This window comes from Poecilia formosa, unplaced genomic scaffold (assembly GCF_000485575.1).
Source record: "Poecilia formosa unplaced genomic scaffold, Poecilia_formosa-5.1.2 Scaffold11, whole genome shotgun sequence".
NCBI classification, from domain to species: Eukaryota; Metazoa; Chordata; class Actinopteri; order Cyprinodontiformes; family Poeciliidae; genus Poecilia; species Poecilia formosa.
This window is the reverse complement of record NW_006799950.1, coordinates 3,538,198-3,555,363: the sequence shown is the minus strand read 5'-3', so window position 1 is coordinate 3,555,363 and position 17,166 is coordinate 3,538,198. Positions and strand designations below refer to the sequence as shown.

At 40.3% G+C, this 17,166-nt stretch overlaps 1 protein-coding gene across 1 annotated transcript; it reads left to right on the top strand.

The window, feature by feature from the left end:
* The first annotated feature begins 12,525 nt into the window (after positions 1 to 12,525).
* On the top strand, positions 12,526 to 16,393 carry rtn4rl2a (reticulon 4 receptor-like 2 a). Its single transcript, XM_007544410.2, has 4 exons — positions 12,526 to 12,739; positions 13,320 to 13,546; positions 13,659 to 13,892; positions 14,043 to 16,393. The coding sequence occupies exons 1-4, from the start codon at positions 12,541 to 12,543 to the stop codon at positions 14,895 to 14,897; spliced, it is 1,515 nt and encodes a 504-aa protein (XP_007544472.2). The 5' UTR covers positions 12,526 to 12,540; the 3' UTR covers positions 14,898 to 16,393.
* The last annotated feature ends 773 nt before the right edge of the window (positions 16,394 to 17,166 follow it).

The following is a 17,166-nucleotide window of genomic DNA, read 5'->3' as shown; positions in this document are numbered from 1 at the left end:
ATTTGTTAACTTTTTGATGCATGTAAAAATCCACATAAGGTGGTTGCAACTTTGCAGCGCTAACGCAAACTCAGCTTCTTGGTTAAAAGCTGCTGAGACAGTGTGTGTGCGCAGTGTGTGCAGCGTGTGTATGCGTGTAGATTATTTTCCCAGCTTCTATACTGACACCCACCTTATTAAGCCTCAGATAAGAATTTAGCTCAGATATGAATACCTGAGGTTATATCTGGCAGTCCTCATATTGGCCAATGCTGGTGTTGACTGCACAAGGTGACAGCGATGTCAGGGTAAAAATATTGTACTTGCAAATGCCGACAATGGTTTGACAGCATTGACAGTGGCTGAATAAAGCATTGCTTCCTGCACCATGGCAGCGTTAGGCTAAACAGGACGTTGAATTTTTTTTTTACTATTTCTGTTTGCTCCTAGAAGGAAAAAAAAAAAAACACAAATAAATGTGCAGACAGTTTTTGCAGATACATTCTTAAAGATCCCACATTTTTTCTGTAAATAAATTAGCTATACCTTGAAATTCATCACTCGTGTTATTTCGTCCTTCATAGATTAAAAAGAGCTTGATGGATGATTAATTTGAGTTTTGAATCTCCCTGCTTACATGAACACACTTTATGTTTGGCTGCAGTTGCAAAGAAGTGAGAAACCGAGGACAGGACTCTTTGTAAACACAATTACTGAAATATATTATTAAACAGATCACATCCTGTACGCCTGGCTGAATACTGTTCGTTTTTTTTTTTACTTTCTCTGTCTGTGGATGATATTCTACAGTCTGTTATTATGGTTAATTGAAACAGTGTGAGCACAAATCCTTAACTGCTGGGTAATTTAAATTAAAATTATCAGTCAATCCCAAGGTATATATTAACTCATCATAAGAGAACTTATCATGTCCCTGGAAAAGCTTTTTGCACTCTAAAGAATGGAAAAAAAAAATCTTGAAAGAAAGTTCCTTTTGCGAAATATACTTAACCAAAGGACAATAACAGTTAATTAAAATCGGTTTAAATAATTTGTTTCATAACAATGTGGTGCTGGCAGCAGCAACAGTTTAATCAGTCACGTTTTAATGTCATCTTAACCCTTTCATGCATAGCGGTCACTACAGTGGACAGCTGGCTAAAAGCCATTTTCTTGTGCTTCTTGTGGATTTTTATGATATAAATGCACACAGACGGCTGAAGTGGACACTAATGCATCATAAAATACACCATCAACTACTGGCCATCAGCTGCAAATGCAAGAAATTATTTTTGTTAACTTCGTATTTGAAGAAAATTACAATTGATCACCTAAATAAATAAAATAAAATAAAAAAAATGTTTTGCAACATTTTTTTTCCTACCTTTTTTTACGCCTTAAGAAAATATATTAAAAAAATCCTGACACAAAGGATCATAATTCATGTATGAAAGGGTTAAAGGCTCCTGGAGGCCAAAATCACAATTTTACCCCGCCTTTTCTCTCTCTCTCTCTCTCTCTCTCTCTCTCTCTCTCTCTCTCTCTCTCTCTCATAATTTTTAATGAGCTGCAATTAATATATATATAAAAAACAATGCGATCAAAAGGTGTTCAGGACATCTGAGAAATTGACAAAAGAATAAAGCTCACAGCAATGCCAGGAGACCTTCAGCAAATTGAACAGAGCCGACCAGAGAGACAGATGGAAACACGACAACAACAGAGCAAATCAAAAACAATGAAATACATCAGAGGATAAAATGAAATTAAGCTCAGAGGAAATGCCCTGCCCAGGCTGGACCCCACCCCTGAGGACTGACCTTGATCAAACACATGCTTATTGGACCCCCATCTGTCTGCAGACGAAGCTCACCTCAAAGGAAAACAAAACGGGAGCCTGTGCATTCACGAGGCCAAGAGATGAAAGTCAGTCACTGCTTTTTCTGCTGTGCTTGTGATTTGTCACCAGAGGGTTCACTATAAATATACATTTGAAAAGTTGTGCTGTGATCTTTGGTTGTTGAAGCCAAAATAATATGAAAAAAAAAGAAAAGTTATGGTTCGAATCCCAGAGGGATTCATGGTGGTTACATGTAAATCAGAATAAACTCTTCATATAAAAAAAAAATACAGAGAACATCATCTGCTCACGGTTTGGGGAACAGATCCTGTTGGACGGGACCAGCCAAATCTGCGTTAATGTACCAACTACTTCTAAATGCGTTGCTAAAACCTTCATCACATTGGCATTAAACTACAAAAAAAGCTGGCAGAGTCTTAAACATTTTAACAAGTTTATCTCCCCTTATGGAAGAAAATGCAGTTGTGAAGGATGGCCATCATAATCCATTCTTCCAGCATCTCCCCAACCTTTAATATGATGATGTTTTCACATTTAAGACTTTGAATTTGATGCTCCCACATGTTTCATAGCTGTATTTGCTCTTTAAGAGACTCTCTCTCTTTTTTTCCCCCCAAGATGCAACTAATCTAGAAATAAAGTAGGTAGTTTGTTTACCTGTTGGGAAATGACAGAAACAATAAAGGTTGTAATATCTACAGAGACTGTTTCCATCAGTGCTTCTATGAAGGCTGCTCAAAACATCAATATTGGCTTCATGGTGACAGAACAGATTTATTTCATACCCTGGAATGATGATGGGGGAAACTTTGTCAGCACTGCAACTTTAAACTGCTGAATAATAGTAAACAGAGATTATTGAAAAAACATTGTCTTAACCCACGATCCCTTTAAAGACAATCCGTGTCAAACTGTTTCAAAAATATAAAGGATGGATAGATTATTGTTATTTCTTGTTTTCTAAATCAGCAGGATTGCATTTTCTAAAAACCAAGGAAAACCTACCCACCCTTGTCCCTCTATTACGTTTTCAACCGTATTTTTTGTCCGGAGCGTGAAAAATTAAATGCAGCTGATGCATTTTTATTTTTACTTCTCATGATAAATATAAATTTGACAAGGAAGACAAAAACAGCAGAACCAGAACTACTGGACTGTAGACTTTAGGATAAATTGAGAGATTAATGACCAATATGGATTTGTTAACCAATGACTGTCACTGTCAACATAATTTAGTTAATGATGCAAAATCTCAGCTGGGATTTAAAAAAAACAAAAACAAATATATGTCACATTCTGTTAGTTGTAAGATATTAACAAAAAAAAATAATCTGGTCTTTATCAAGTTTTGACATTATCTAACTCTAATCTCAAGTTTACAAAACACAGATAAGCCACTGTTTATTAAACAAACAATTAGTCAAAATGCAAAGTTTCAGAGATGCTAAGTGAACAATTGATGCACAAAATGTACAGTTGACACCAGGTATTTGCTCATACTGAATAAAAAGACAGTTCCCCCCCCCACTGTCTGAAGTTAAATCAGACCAGCCTTCTCTCTTTTTAGGTCAGTTGAAATTACCAAAATTATTTCTATTTGCAAAATCCCACAATAACAAGCAACGGAATATCAGAGATGTATTTATTAATATCTTTAAAATCAGATCTGCTGCAGATACGCACCAGTCACCCCCAAACCTGGAAGGACAAGCCTGGGTGACATTTGTCTTTTTTTGTGCAGAAACAGATTGAATACTGTGGCAGGCACACATATGAAATGCCAGGTTTTAAGCACATTGAATAATAATAATAATAATAATAAAAAAAACATGAGAAAAATAAATACATCCTTTATGGGGTATTGAGGACATGAACATATGCTGACTTGCGACTAACAGATGGGAATAACTGGATTTTGTGAATGACAACTAATAAATTAAATATATTGATCTATATTTGTTATGCTTACATACTGAAACATGCCTATTTCAGGCATTTATACTTCATTCTATTACAGTATATAACTCTATGAATATTTTTTTCTCAGTTTTTAGCCCTCTATGTTTGTTTGAAGGATGCAATTCAGGAGAAAGACAGGATACACAGAGCAGCTCTAAAGAAGTGTGCTGCAAGAGGAATGGAGGAGGCCGAAGAGGAGGAAGGAGAGTGGACTCTATTGATCTGAATGCATGAACATATATGGTTGAGCCTTATACAATTGTTCCTTCAGAAACGAAAATAGATAAGACTTAGAAGTTGCACACACTAAAAAGCGCAATCACGGTGTCGTCGTTCGGCATGATTCTTTGCTCCACAGCCAAAAAACATTGCCACCACAAAAAAAAAAAAAAAAAGTATTTCACTGCAATATTTTATTTTAGCTTTGAGTACAGCACACATTCACTGGGGCATTGCTTCGATAAGCTTCTGCAACATCACAAGATTTATTCCCAACCAGTGATGGATTAGTTTTTCACCAAGCTCTCTTATTGATAATGGGAGAGTCCCACTGGGAAAAGGCCCAGACTCTGTGGTGGCCAATCCATGTGTGAAAATGATGTCTAAATATCTGTGAACCACTCCTTCACAGATTGAGCCTGGTGACGCTGCCATTGTCCTCTTTCTCCCAGATAACATGAGAGTATTCTCATGTTATCTGGGAGAGAATAATCCACTGATGGGATAATTTGGTCTTTTTTTTTTTGTCAAAAATTATGGCTCCCCATTTTCCTTCTATTTTAATAATAATGTGTTGGACAGTTTTTATCACATGTTTAGTAGTTTCTGTAATCCCCTTAGATATTTTCTAAGTTTGATGCCAAATATTTCATTCTTTTCCACAACCACTGGATGTGTCTTTTGAGATGGTTGTTTAAGAAATGAGAAGCTACTCATTGCATCACTTGTTGCGAGCTGGAAGACAGCAGCAACTATCCAACAGCAGGCTTGTACCAGTTTTATTTGTTAAATAAACATGTTTTTGTTCAGACAGTGCATTATCTCAAGCAGAAGTAATAAAATTGAAAAAATAAATGTCATCACATGTTTGCATGTACTCATCATTTATACAAAATTTTAAGCTTTTAATATTTATTTGACTCATTCTTTTCCAAGGATTCTACTGCATACAACTTTAATAGTTTTCACAAACAAGAATTGGGTCTGAATTCGTTATAGTATATCTCAAAGTTTCTTTTCTTTTTTATTTTGCCACAACAAAATCTGATTTTCATCTCTATCACCATGTATAAAGACAGGGACAACTAAATTGAGAGAGGCTTTACAACACCCTGACGACTTTCTCTCAAAAACAAAAGTTTGACTCATCCGTGAAACGATTAAAAAACAAACAAGAAATCACTTACAAATTAAAGCAGCTGTTTGTAAAGATATTGGGGGGACTTTTCAAAAAACAAAAGGAAACAGATGCTGGCCGTATTTCCGAAGCCGGAGAGCAGTTTCCTTATAAGAAGGAGAACTGACAACACATCATTGTGTGACAGAACTTGCGCCAATGTGTGGAAAGACACCAGCAGTTTATGGTTAAGCGGAAGCGGTGACGCCAAGGCGCCAAACAAATGAAAAACACTGGCAAACAAAAAAAACAAAACAATAAAAAAAAAAAAGGGAGGGAGCTCTGGAAGACAAAGAGAAGCAAGATGTAGGAGAGAGGAGCTGAGCAAGACGAGGAAGAATAGCGCCGGCGTCTTTGTCTGTGATTACTGGACAGAAAGATTCTGGTGTCTCTGAGAATGCTCGTGACTGATGAGATGATCATCACAGTGAGCAGTTTGCTAGTTTGCTTCAAAACAACTCATGCTGAGTCACTTACAGTTAGTACATGTTCTGCTTCTTTACTGTGTTTGATTTTCTGATGCTCTTTTTCTGAGGCATCGTGGTCTCGCTGGTTTTTAAGCTGCTCATGGACATAAAAGCTTTTTTTTTTTTTTTCCAGGAGATGTCTTTGAACACGCACTCACATTCTCTGCCTCATTAACGTGAACCAAAGGTGGCCAAAAAAGTTCACCTGCAGAGCAAGCGCATGCAGAAATTTAATTGAATCTTCTGTGGATGACCCTTGTTAAAGGACGCTGCAAAGTTAAGAGATAAAAATGACTGAACCTTTGTCATCTTGAAAAGATTTAGCTAAAACCTGTCAGGTGTAAAACTATCATAAACAGATACTTGAATAAATAATTAAATATTTGCATTAGTGATTAATTAATAAATACGCAATTAAGTGTTTGTGACAGTATCAAGATCATTTGTTTTAAAAGGGCTTAGATCCCATATATCCTAACATCTGATTGGTTAGGATATAACCTAACCAATCAGGTTAGGTTATATCCACACACACACACACACACCCACACACACACACACACACACACACACACACACACACACACACACATATATACATATATATATATATATATATATACTTACTCACTTAACTTAATTATCGCATATGACTAGTTAATGTGTCTTGAATCGTACAATTCCTACAATTCCTGTTACTCTACAGAAATGCTGCGAACAGGAAATATTTGGTATGTGGCAACTAATCAAGTACATTAAAGAAATGTAATATCATAAACCATCTACACTAGCTGGTTATCAGAATCACATACGTTTCACAAGTTTCTCATAAAATCTGTTTCATCTCAATGAATGCTGACAAAATGTCAAACGCTTCAATGAGACTTTACAACTGATGGCTGGTCTTGTATTGGACTTGAACCCAGACCAGATAAATCAGAAATGACATAAAGCAAGACTTTATCAACTAGTCAACTAAAGGCTGATCAACTAATCAGCCTTTTGGACGATGCGAGAGCTGTGTTGTGGAATCCAGCCAATGGAGAGCAGTGGTGCTGAGATTAGCCAATCATTACAGTTCATTCTCTGTGACGCTAAAGAGTCTCACTTTTATCCTCAAGTTACCCTGGGATACGCAACACATATTCACAGAGTTTAAACGTAACAAACTTTGAGCATTGAACCTTTCTATGACCAATTATGGACTATTCACATTCAAATTAAATACAATTTTGACCTTTTGCTTTGCGTTTCATAAAACATTCCAATGTAGCTGCAGCTGACTTTATATGAGCAAACCTCCACAACAGCCAAAGCATGGCTATTTTCCCAGACTGCACGGTCCTTTTCCCTAAAAGAGAAATTTCAGCCGGTCAGCTTAAAGTCTTTGAACATTTAAATGAATGAAATTACTGAATATGCATGAGGGATATTTTTTTTTTCACCCATGTTCTTTGAAAACAGAAACACCTTCAGCCTGGTGTTCCGTCACCCTCGCTCACACCCTCTCTGATCCGCTACCATCACATCACCTATGTAACGCCGCGCTCAGACGCTCGGTCACACCTGCAGCAGAGGATCATGGAGGCTCATTAGGACAGACCGAGTGATTGGCAGCTTTTTTCAGGGTTCTTAGCGCCACAGAGTGCAAAAGATGTCAGCGTGCCATGTTAGTAGGTGCAGTGACGCACTCAGCGGTTGGTAAGGTAGCAGTGGACCGGAGCCCAGGAAAAATGACACGTGGATCCAAAACGGACAGACAGACACGCACACGGACAGATAGACGGGGCTGGCAGATGTGAAAGAGTGGGCGCCGGCCCGGGGAAGCCGCGTTTTGTTTTTGTGTGGGGAATGCACAAACACGACGTAGTAATAATCACACCGACAGAGGAGACTTGCGCCCACACGGCACTGCGAACCTGCTGTGTGGGAGACTGGCACAACGCTGACTTACTGTTGGGCCGCGGTGGCATTTAGACAAAGTTTACCACAGCGGGCAGGCGTGCAAACACAAATTATCACACCGCATTTAATCACAGCAGGTTCTGTGGGTGTGTGTAAAGGGAACGCCAAGTGAGGTTTTGGCCCCTGGACAGGCAGTGGGCACCAGAACCTTTAGTCCAGAAGCAGGAGGTGTGAGGGAACAATAACACAGAAGGGTGTGGTGTGATGGATCCCCTATAATTACTCATCTGTTTATTATTCCTGTGGCTCTGTTGGCACAGAAAGAACTGCAGACTGTGTCAGCTCTGTGTGTGAGTGTGTGCGTACTGCATGCAGCCGTGCACAGGCTCCACACACTCACAGAGTGACTCCATCCACCACCACTCACTCATCTGCTGGCCCTCCTGTGAGTTTCTATGAATGGCTGCACTTCTGTTGTCTGCATCCTCAAGGCTCGAGTCTGAGCAGCCCGTCCTCCTTGTTCACCATCAATGAGAGATAAAAAAAAAGAGGTGGAATTATTTCCCAAGGTCATCTCTGACCTACTCCACTGCATCTCTTGCGACTTCACTCTAATCAGTGATGTAAATGGTTCTCTTTTTATTTTTTCTTGTATTCATTCCATGAAAGACAATTAAAAAAAAACAAAACAAACAAAAAAAACAAAACACGCTCTTTAGAAACCTTTCTACAAACGTAGAATTGTCTGCAGAGATTTATGCAGACAGGAGTCCCAGGCTAAAAAATAATGAATAATTACTCCAAGCATTTTGTAATAGTGTAGAGAAGTTTAAGCAACTTTAATCACTATTTCAGAAGACAAGCTACATTCATGATAAAGCTACAGAGTTTATTGAATTCTTTTTGTGGGTTATAAAAGTAGAAACACGAAAAATCTTTTAGTACAGCAGGAGGTTGGAGCTCATTTTTGAACACAGACTTTATTAAGGAAGATTATAACTGGGGTTAAATAAGCTAAGACTTGATTACATTAAGCATTGACCGCTGGTCAGTTCAGAATCTAAATACTTTTGGATAAATATAGGTAAAGAAAATTTTATTTTTCAATTTTGAATTACGCTGTAGTTCATGTAGGCCTTTCACATAAAATATTTTCATACCAACACCTGTCTTTCATCTATGAAGCCCCAATAACCTAAACTCATCAGGAATAAACAGAAAATAAGAAATACATTTTCTAAACATTCATAAGCTGTTAGATTTGATACTGAGAATGCAATGCTGTTTTACTTCGAAGGTTTTCACATTTTTGTTACTTTTAGGCTGTGACAAATAAAAAAGAAAATAAATAAATAAAATAAAACCACTTTGCAGTTCAATGTAAACTGTGTCATATTTTAGGAATGTAAAAAGGTTTAACAATGCAGCACACATTTTTTGTATTTTTCCTGTTAAACTAACATATTATAATTTCTCATATTAGGATCTTATAGTCAGTGCAAACTTGATAAGTAGAGGGTAAATTTTACATTTGCTTATTTTTAATCAAATAACCTAACTTATTCAATACACATGAGTGAGTATGGCAAAGGCTCCAACAAATATCATCTCAACAGCAAACATATAGAAGATCGTTTTTCTGCTCAGAACATACCAAAATTGATTTCTTTTTCTTTTCTCTTAATGCAAAACGTCTTTTGGTGAAGACTGAGCACTGCAGCGCTTCTTGAAAACATCAGCCCAACAATTAAATATGGTGGTGGCAGCATTATACTTTGGGAATTCTTTTTCTCACCAGGGACAGAAAAATATAAACAACAAATTGAGCAAAAAAACAAACAAAAAAACTAAAAACAACTTGCTTTGGGGCTGAGGCACGCCTTCCAGCTGTATAGTAAACCTGAACATAACCAGAACTTGAAAGCTGCTGTGCACACAAGCTCTTCGTCTTATCTGACAAACGAAGCTAATTTGCATAGGAAAAAAAAGCAAACAATTTAGTTTGCTAATGCAGAACGCTTTGCATAGACATAAACTACAGTGAAATAATTGTTCTACAAAATATTGGTTCAGGGAGGTTGAATCAGAACTCACTTATTTTACATAGAAATGTCAGCCAGTCTTGTCTAGCAAAAGTAATCTCAGTTATTATGGCCTGTTTCTCAGCTTTTATCACACCGTTTCAAATACTGGTAATCTCATTCAAAACGAGGAGAGAAAAAAATGGCAAGTACTGACTCCGGAAAGCAAAAAGACGACAAAACACAACAGATGCCTTAATGTGGACGCCACTTCAAGTCTGTTCAGCTGTGACTCTCAAGCTGTCACTGCTTGTGATTGAAAACCAACAGTGACATGCCATCGCTTGCATCTATGTCACCGTGACAACTTTTTTTTTCTTTGCTAAAATTACTTTCTGAAATCAAAAATAAACCCCTGGTTACTCCATTCTAAATCAAATCAATTCAAATCAAATTTTATTTGTATAGCACATTGCAGCAACAAGGGATTTCAAAGTGCTTCACACCATAAAAACACAAAGTCATAATACACACAGGCAACAATTGAAACATTACATTTAGTCAAGTGCCATCGTTAATTTAGTCCTTGATTATGTTTCAAAATCATTTCTAAACAAGTGGGTTTTTAGTCTAGATTTAAAGGCACTCGGTGTTTTAGCTGTTTTTCAGTTTTCTGGAAGTTTGTTCCATATTTGTGGTGCATAGAAGCTGAATGCTGCTTCTTCATGTTTGGTTCTGGTTCTGGGGATGCAGAGCAGAACAAAACCAGAAGACCTGAGAGGTCTGGAAGGTTGATACAACAACAGCAGGTCTTTAATGTATTGTGGTGCTAAGTCGTTCAGTGATTTATTAACTAACAACAGTATTTTAGTCTATTCTCTGAGCTAAGGGAGCCAGTGTAAGAACTTTAGAAGTGGGGTGATGTGCTCTGTCTTCCTGGTTTAAATGAGAACGCGAGCACTATTAAGTGTGCAAACTTTTTTTGCCAATTATATGGATGGTGAAATAACTCCAGACTGAATAATACAAAATAAATCTGTAAAAACAGGTAGCCCCTTGCAAAAGCATCTTTACCCTCTGAACTATTTTCAGATTTTGACATGGTGGGAAAATCAAATTAAAGTTTTCTTTTCTTCACATAAATAATATCTAAACTGTGTTGTGCATTTATATTTACCTGTTATGTTGTAGAACTGGATTTGACTCTAATTACAGCTGAAAATCAGGAACCATATTTAAATATGTTTTTGTCTAATCATGCTTTTGCACTTTTAGAGACTGAAGTTTTCAGCCTTTCTTCTTTTCAGAACTGATCAAGTTTTGTTGGTGGCGAACCTCTGGAAAGAGATTTTTTAAAAAGTTTTTAAAAAGATTCTCAACTTAATAATGCTGGACTTTGACTTAACCATCCTAAAATAAGAATATACTTTAATCTAAGCTATATGGCTCTGGCTGTATACTTAACAAGTATTCAAGTTGTTGTTGACGGTGTGTCCTATGACTTTGTATTTTTGTGTTTTTATGATGTAAAGCACTTTGAAATGCCTTGTTGCTGAATGGTGATGTACAAATATAAAACTAATTTTGCATGTTGGCTGAAATAAATTTGAATAAGTCTCATCTGACTGGAACTCCTTTTTACACATCTCCTACATGGCTTGTGGCAAACTGCAACAAGACTTCTTGTTTTTGTTGGATACTGGCTTTTTCTTCTTCTTTTTTTTTGCCTCTTTTTCATAAAGAATTAATTTATGAAAAAAAAAATAACCTGACTAATTTTCCACCTGATCTGTGGTTCTCAGCAAGTCCTCTAGAATCACAAAAGTCCCCTTGGATGCTTCCCTGGTTAGTGCTCTCATTGTGGGGCTTTCAGCTATGTTGGATGACCACATGTTGCTTGGCGATGGGCTGTGCCATGTTCTGAGTGTTAGGCCACTGTTTGTTCAAGCCCGTTGTGAGTTATTCGTAGAACAGCTGCATTTATACTGAGAGTATTTTACACATATGCTAATTATGTTTACCAGCTGTGATGTGAAGAGATATTTGGTTGCACTGTATGTTATTAGGTGGATCAGAGTTTTACTCTATACACTATTTTTTTATCGATCAGTATAATAAAATAATTAAAAAAAAATCCCAATAAAATTGAGTGAGTTATGTGGCGATAATGTGACACAATATGGAAAAACTTGAATGGGAATGAGCATTTCTATTTCATATATGTCAGAATTTGACTGACACTTGGCATTAGACACTGACACCTTCCAAGTGTCCATTCCTTCCTTGTTAAGGTAGGTGCCATTCCAGAGCTCCATCATCAGTAATTATGTCAGCACTATAATTAAACCACAAACAGGATGACTGCGCATGCCGCAGTTAAGCACAACAAAATTCTCTTCAATTGCGGTTGTTTGGTGTGACTCGCTATCTTGTGGCTTAATCATAACTCGGGGGCATCCTCCTTCCCTCGGACAGAACCATCTATAGGAGTGTTTTTTCTTCTTCTTTGTATCACTCTGTCTGGGCGCAGCGCGCCGGAAGCAGACCATAACAGTCTCTGTGAACGCAAGCCAGGAAACAAGCCTCTGCTACCCATCCTCCGCTCCTCCACAAAGCCCAGTCATCATTACCGGGCACCGTGCCTTATTGGCTTGCTCCCGCCTCCCTCATCTTCTTCTTACACAAACACACACACAAACACACACACAAACACACACATGCTCCCACCCTTCCTTCTCTCTGCCATCACCAATGTGCGTCGAGAAAATCTCCTCCACCCAGTCCTGAGCGCACGTCTCCAACCAGCCTTTTACGCGCGTAGAAGCTCTTCTCGAGAATCCCCTCGCGGTCGGCCCCTCCCCTTTCCGTTTTCTCGCCGCCCTCATTCATTCATGACCCCCGAGCAGTGACGTAGGAGATTCCACGGTGCCCACTGCCGTAGGCAACTACGGCATGCTGGAGTATATATGGGACAGTGGTGGCCATCAGCCGGCACACTCTCAGTCGCTCCGACTCGGGAACCAGAGCATCAGCGGAGATAGCAAGGCTTTACTTCGCCCTCTCAGGCTAACTCGCTTTGGGCTTTGGTTCAGGATGGACAACTCTTCTATTTCTCGGAGCCGACGAAGCTCCATCATGCGCAACTGCAGAAGTAAGTTCCTTTTCCGTCTTTGGCTGGGGACATTTGGATTGTACTTGGAGTTGAAACGTGTTTGCTCTATGATAAAAATTGTGCATGAATGCATTAAGTTTTATATGAAAATATATGTGATTTCTGTGATGTATATTATAAGCAGAGAAAATGGATGGATGATGAACGTTTTACTATTCAGAACCACAGATGAATTTCCCATTAATAATTTCCGTCTCATTTATAATTGCACGTTTTTCGTATTGGTAGAAGTAGAAACGAATTTTACTAAAGTCTCAGAATTCAATGTTGTGTTTTGACTGAGCGGTTTTGTGGCCATGTGGTGCGTAATGGTCAGAGCGAGTGCGTAAGTGTCATAGGCATAACTCCGAGGTGTGTATTCTTTTGGAAACTGTAACTTTTAGCTGAAGTTTCCGTGTATTCAAGCTCTTTATTGAAACTGGAGAATTAAACACATATTTCAAATGAGTGCAGTTGCTTTAACGTCAGAACCGTCCATCCTATTTGCACTGGATAAAAGAGGATGAATTCAGCACCACGGACTGCTCTCACCTCTTTCTCTTCTCTGTCTCTCCTCCAGACGGTCTCTCCCTCTGGCTGGTGGTCTGGCTGATCCTCGGCAAGCCAAATCCGGCGTCGGCGTGTCCGCACCACTGCGTGTGTTACCCGACGCCCATGACTGTGAGCTGCCAGGCGCAGAACTTCACCGCCGTCCCCGTGGGAGTGCCGTACGAGTCCCAGCGCGTGTTCCTCCAGAACAACCGGATTACGGAGCTCAGAGTTGGCTCTTTTGGCTTCGGAACTCAGGTAGGAGGGGGAAAAAAAAAGTTTCAAAACGTGTTTTAATTGTATTTTATTTTCCCAGCATTTAAATCTAAAGAAAAAAAATAGCTCAAGATTTTTATACGTCTTCTTGTAGGTTCTGTGGCTGTTCTCCAACAACATCACTTGGATTGAGGCAGGTGCTTTCAGTGAGCTGAGGGACTTGGAGGAGTTGGATCTGGGAGACAACCCCGGACTTCACAGGCTTGAGGGTGGAGCTTTCCGCGGCCTTGAGAAGCTCCAGAGCCTCCACATGCACCGCTGCCGGCTCACTGCCCTGCCCCATGACATCTTCCACAAGCTTTACAGCCTACAGTTCCTCTACCTGCAGGTAGGGGCGCTAGAGACACATTGCTGCTCTCACATTTCTGATTCACATACACATGCAGCTGCCCACACTGTGCACGTGCTACCCACATTCCAGATCAGATACGGTGAGTTCTTTTTTTTTTTTTGCTTATCTTCTTTTCTTGGTTTTCAGGAAAACAACCTTCACTTCCTGCAAGATGACATCTTTTCTGACCTCATCAACCTGAGCCAGCTGTTTCTCCATGGCAACCGGATCCGAACCCTCTCAGAGAACGTGTTCCGTGGCCTGGTCAACCTCGACCGGCTTCTCCTCCATGACAACCGAATCCGTCAGGTGAACCGCCGCGCCTTCCGCGACCTGGGCCGCTTGACGATGCTTTTCCTCTTCAACAACTCCCTGGCCGAGCTGCCAAGCCAGACCCTGAGGGACACCCAGGGCATCGAGTTCCTCCGCCTCAATGCCAACCCCTGGTCCTGCGGCTGTGAGGCCCGTGCCCTGTGGGAGTGGTTCCGTGAGGCCCGCGTCTCATCATCCGAGGTGATCTGTGCCTCTCCTTCCATTCGCCGTGGCCAGGATCTCCGCTTCCTCCGAGAGATGGACTTCGCCCTCTGCCCCCTGCCTGACCCTGGCTCCATTGCTGGCTCCACCACCACCACCTTCAGCACCAAGACCCGCTGGTGGTTCCACAAAAACAAGCCCCAGTCCTCCACAAAAGGCATCTTTGAGAAGTCATCAGAGACTGTCAAGGCTGGCTTGTATGGAAAAGGTCCTTCTACAACCACTTCGGTGGTCAAGTATGAATTGGCGGATGAAGAGCTGGCTCTGCCCAAACTTGACCCTGAAGAGTACTGGGCAAACTACGGCAATGAAGAACCAGGTGTCTCAGTGCGGTGCTTTGAGCTCGAATGTCCACCTGAGTTTGATTTGCCTCCATCTTCCTCTCCTCCCAGATCATCCTCACCCTCTTTACTCTCTCTACTAGCCCTCTCTGTGTTCACCATCTGCCTCCACCTACTATTTGGCTGAATTGAACTCTTAGTGCCACACCCCTTCCCTTCCAGCCTGTTTTAGAGGCTGAAGGAACCCTGTTAGACTCTTTATACCCCCTTTGCCCACTCTGCTGTCAGGTATTCCTCAAGGAACAGCATGGGAGATTGGGGGAATGGCTAGATTCTTAATCTACCACCTATAGGGCTTAACACTTATTCAGGGCTGCTAAGAGTTCTTCATCTACAATCATCTACAATGATCACCAGGTATGGCTTTCTGTGCCTTACCTGCATTGCGACTCCCTGTGAGCAGGGCTACGAGGGCTGAGTCCATCACCAGTAAGAAGGCAATTTGATAGCAGTTGTGTACGATGTTGTCAATTCTGTCACCTCAACTTTAGTCAATACTACTAGTGCTATTACTGCATCCAGCTACCTGGCTGCTATGAATACTACGATTACTGTTAGAAACAGTGTACAGTAATTACACTACTGTAACCACTTAAAGTGTCATGTAAATAGGTTTGTGTTGTGCGAGTGTTCAGGCTGACTTTGTGGTCCAGCACAATCACTTTTCATTTGGATCCAGGAAAACTGTGAAGGCTTGTGCCTCTACTTGACAGAGCACCATGCACAGTGAAGCAGGGAAGAGATAGGAGCACAAAAATACTGTGAAGACAAAGACGACAGAGGGGAATCCAAGATGACAGGGACAGCAGACGGAAGGGAGGGAGAGCGTTTGAGCAGCAATAAGAGTGGGAGAAGAAGGTCAGTGCTGGCAGTAGAAGCAGCAACCTGCAGGAGATAAGTAATAAATCTGGTTCACCTGTAGTCCTCCATTCGCCACCCTCTGTAAATATGGTGTTGTTTAGCGACAACCACATGGAGAGAATGCTTTCTTTCGGAAAGCTGGAGATTTTTGATTTTGGATGTCTTTCTGTGACATATTGATATAATGTGTGATGATTGTTAACTTGAATGCCAATGAATGATCTTGATATAAAAGATATACTGGATATTTCCTGCATCATGCCTCTCTTTGATGAATATCTTCTAACTGGAACGGTTTTTCTTTTTGTGGGCCGTTGGTGATTTTGAAGCAATATGAATGTGGGAGAGAATATGGTAAAGCAAAAAATATAAGATACAAACAAAAGTAGCAGATTGCTGTTGGGTGACAAAACCGTGACTAAAGAGCTTGTGGACCTAAAGAACTGACCACACAGTCACATGGGCAGCGCTGGCTATGACAGGCATCTGTGAGTTGCATCAAAGGCAATGAATGGATTCACAAGTTGGCAACTCTGCAAAGGCAAATACGTCACTAGATTTAGCACTTCACTGACTCACCAAGGGGTTGCGCCAAACGGACAGACGAGGTGTAAATTGGATGCTTTTTGTGAGCAAACTAAGAGAGCAACACAGGAATCCGGAGCCAGTAATTTAAGACTCCCTTGCAGCTGGCGGAGATTAGGCTTTCCAAAAAAGTCAAGTTCAGCAGGGGATTCTGAGGCTGAAAGACATTTTGATCAAGAAGCAGAAAGAGTTAAAGCTGAAGCAGGAAGTTTCCAAATATAGGCATCCACACTGAGGGAACAAAGGCGATGCTGATGTACAACGATGCCTTTATTTCCTCTCTCTGCTCACCTCATTTTACACTCTTTATTTCAAACCATCTCGATCCCTCAAAGGTAGTGGAAGAGATTCTTCAACGAAGGTTATCAGGGGAAGGCCAGGATGTAGTAGGAGTGAAAGAGTAGGTGGTGATGTTAGAAATCTTCACACATGCAGACAGATGCAATCAGAGAGCTGGTGCTCTTCACTCCTTTGATATTTCTCGCCACAATGAGGAAAGCCTGTGGGAAATATTCAGTGCTATCTTGCTGTTTAGTAAGTCTCCTAGAGGAGGTCAAACTGAGCCCGGGTGCTCTCTAGTGACCATTACGTCACTTTCAGATGACCAAAGTGCCAGTTATACCATTTCCCCCCAAAGTTTCCTTTGTTAGTTTGACAGTCTGCATGTTTTATGTTTTGTATCTGAAGAGAGAAATAGTCATTAATATATTAAACACTGACTTGTTATTTATTTTTACTGTAAAAGAAAAAGACATGTTCTTGAAAGAATAAATTCATACTTGTTTTAACAAAGTCTGTTCGTGTGGGAGTTTTATTCTATGTCTTGGCAAATATCCAGTCAAGCACCCAAAGCAAAAAGAGGACAGCACGCACACACACACACACACACACACACACACATGCGCAAACTCACACACACCGACACACAGACACGCAGAGACTGCTGGCCT

What these genes read in the sequence shown, in the direction of transcription:
- rtn4rl2a (XM_007544410.2), top strand. Translation starts at nt 12,541, where the DNA reads ATGCTGGAGTATATATGGGACAGTGGTGGCCATCAGCCGGCACACTCT. An exon ending in CTTTTGGCTTCGGAACTCAG is followed by an intron (nt 13,547 to 13,658) that starts GTAGGAGGGGGA and finishes GTCTTCTTGTAG; the next exon opens with GTTCTGTGGCTGTTCTCCAA. An exon ending in TACAGTTCCTCTACCTGCAG is followed by an intron (nt 13,893 to 14,042) that starts GTAGGGGCGCTA and finishes CTTGGTTTTCAG; the next exon opens with GAAAACAACCTTCACTTCCT.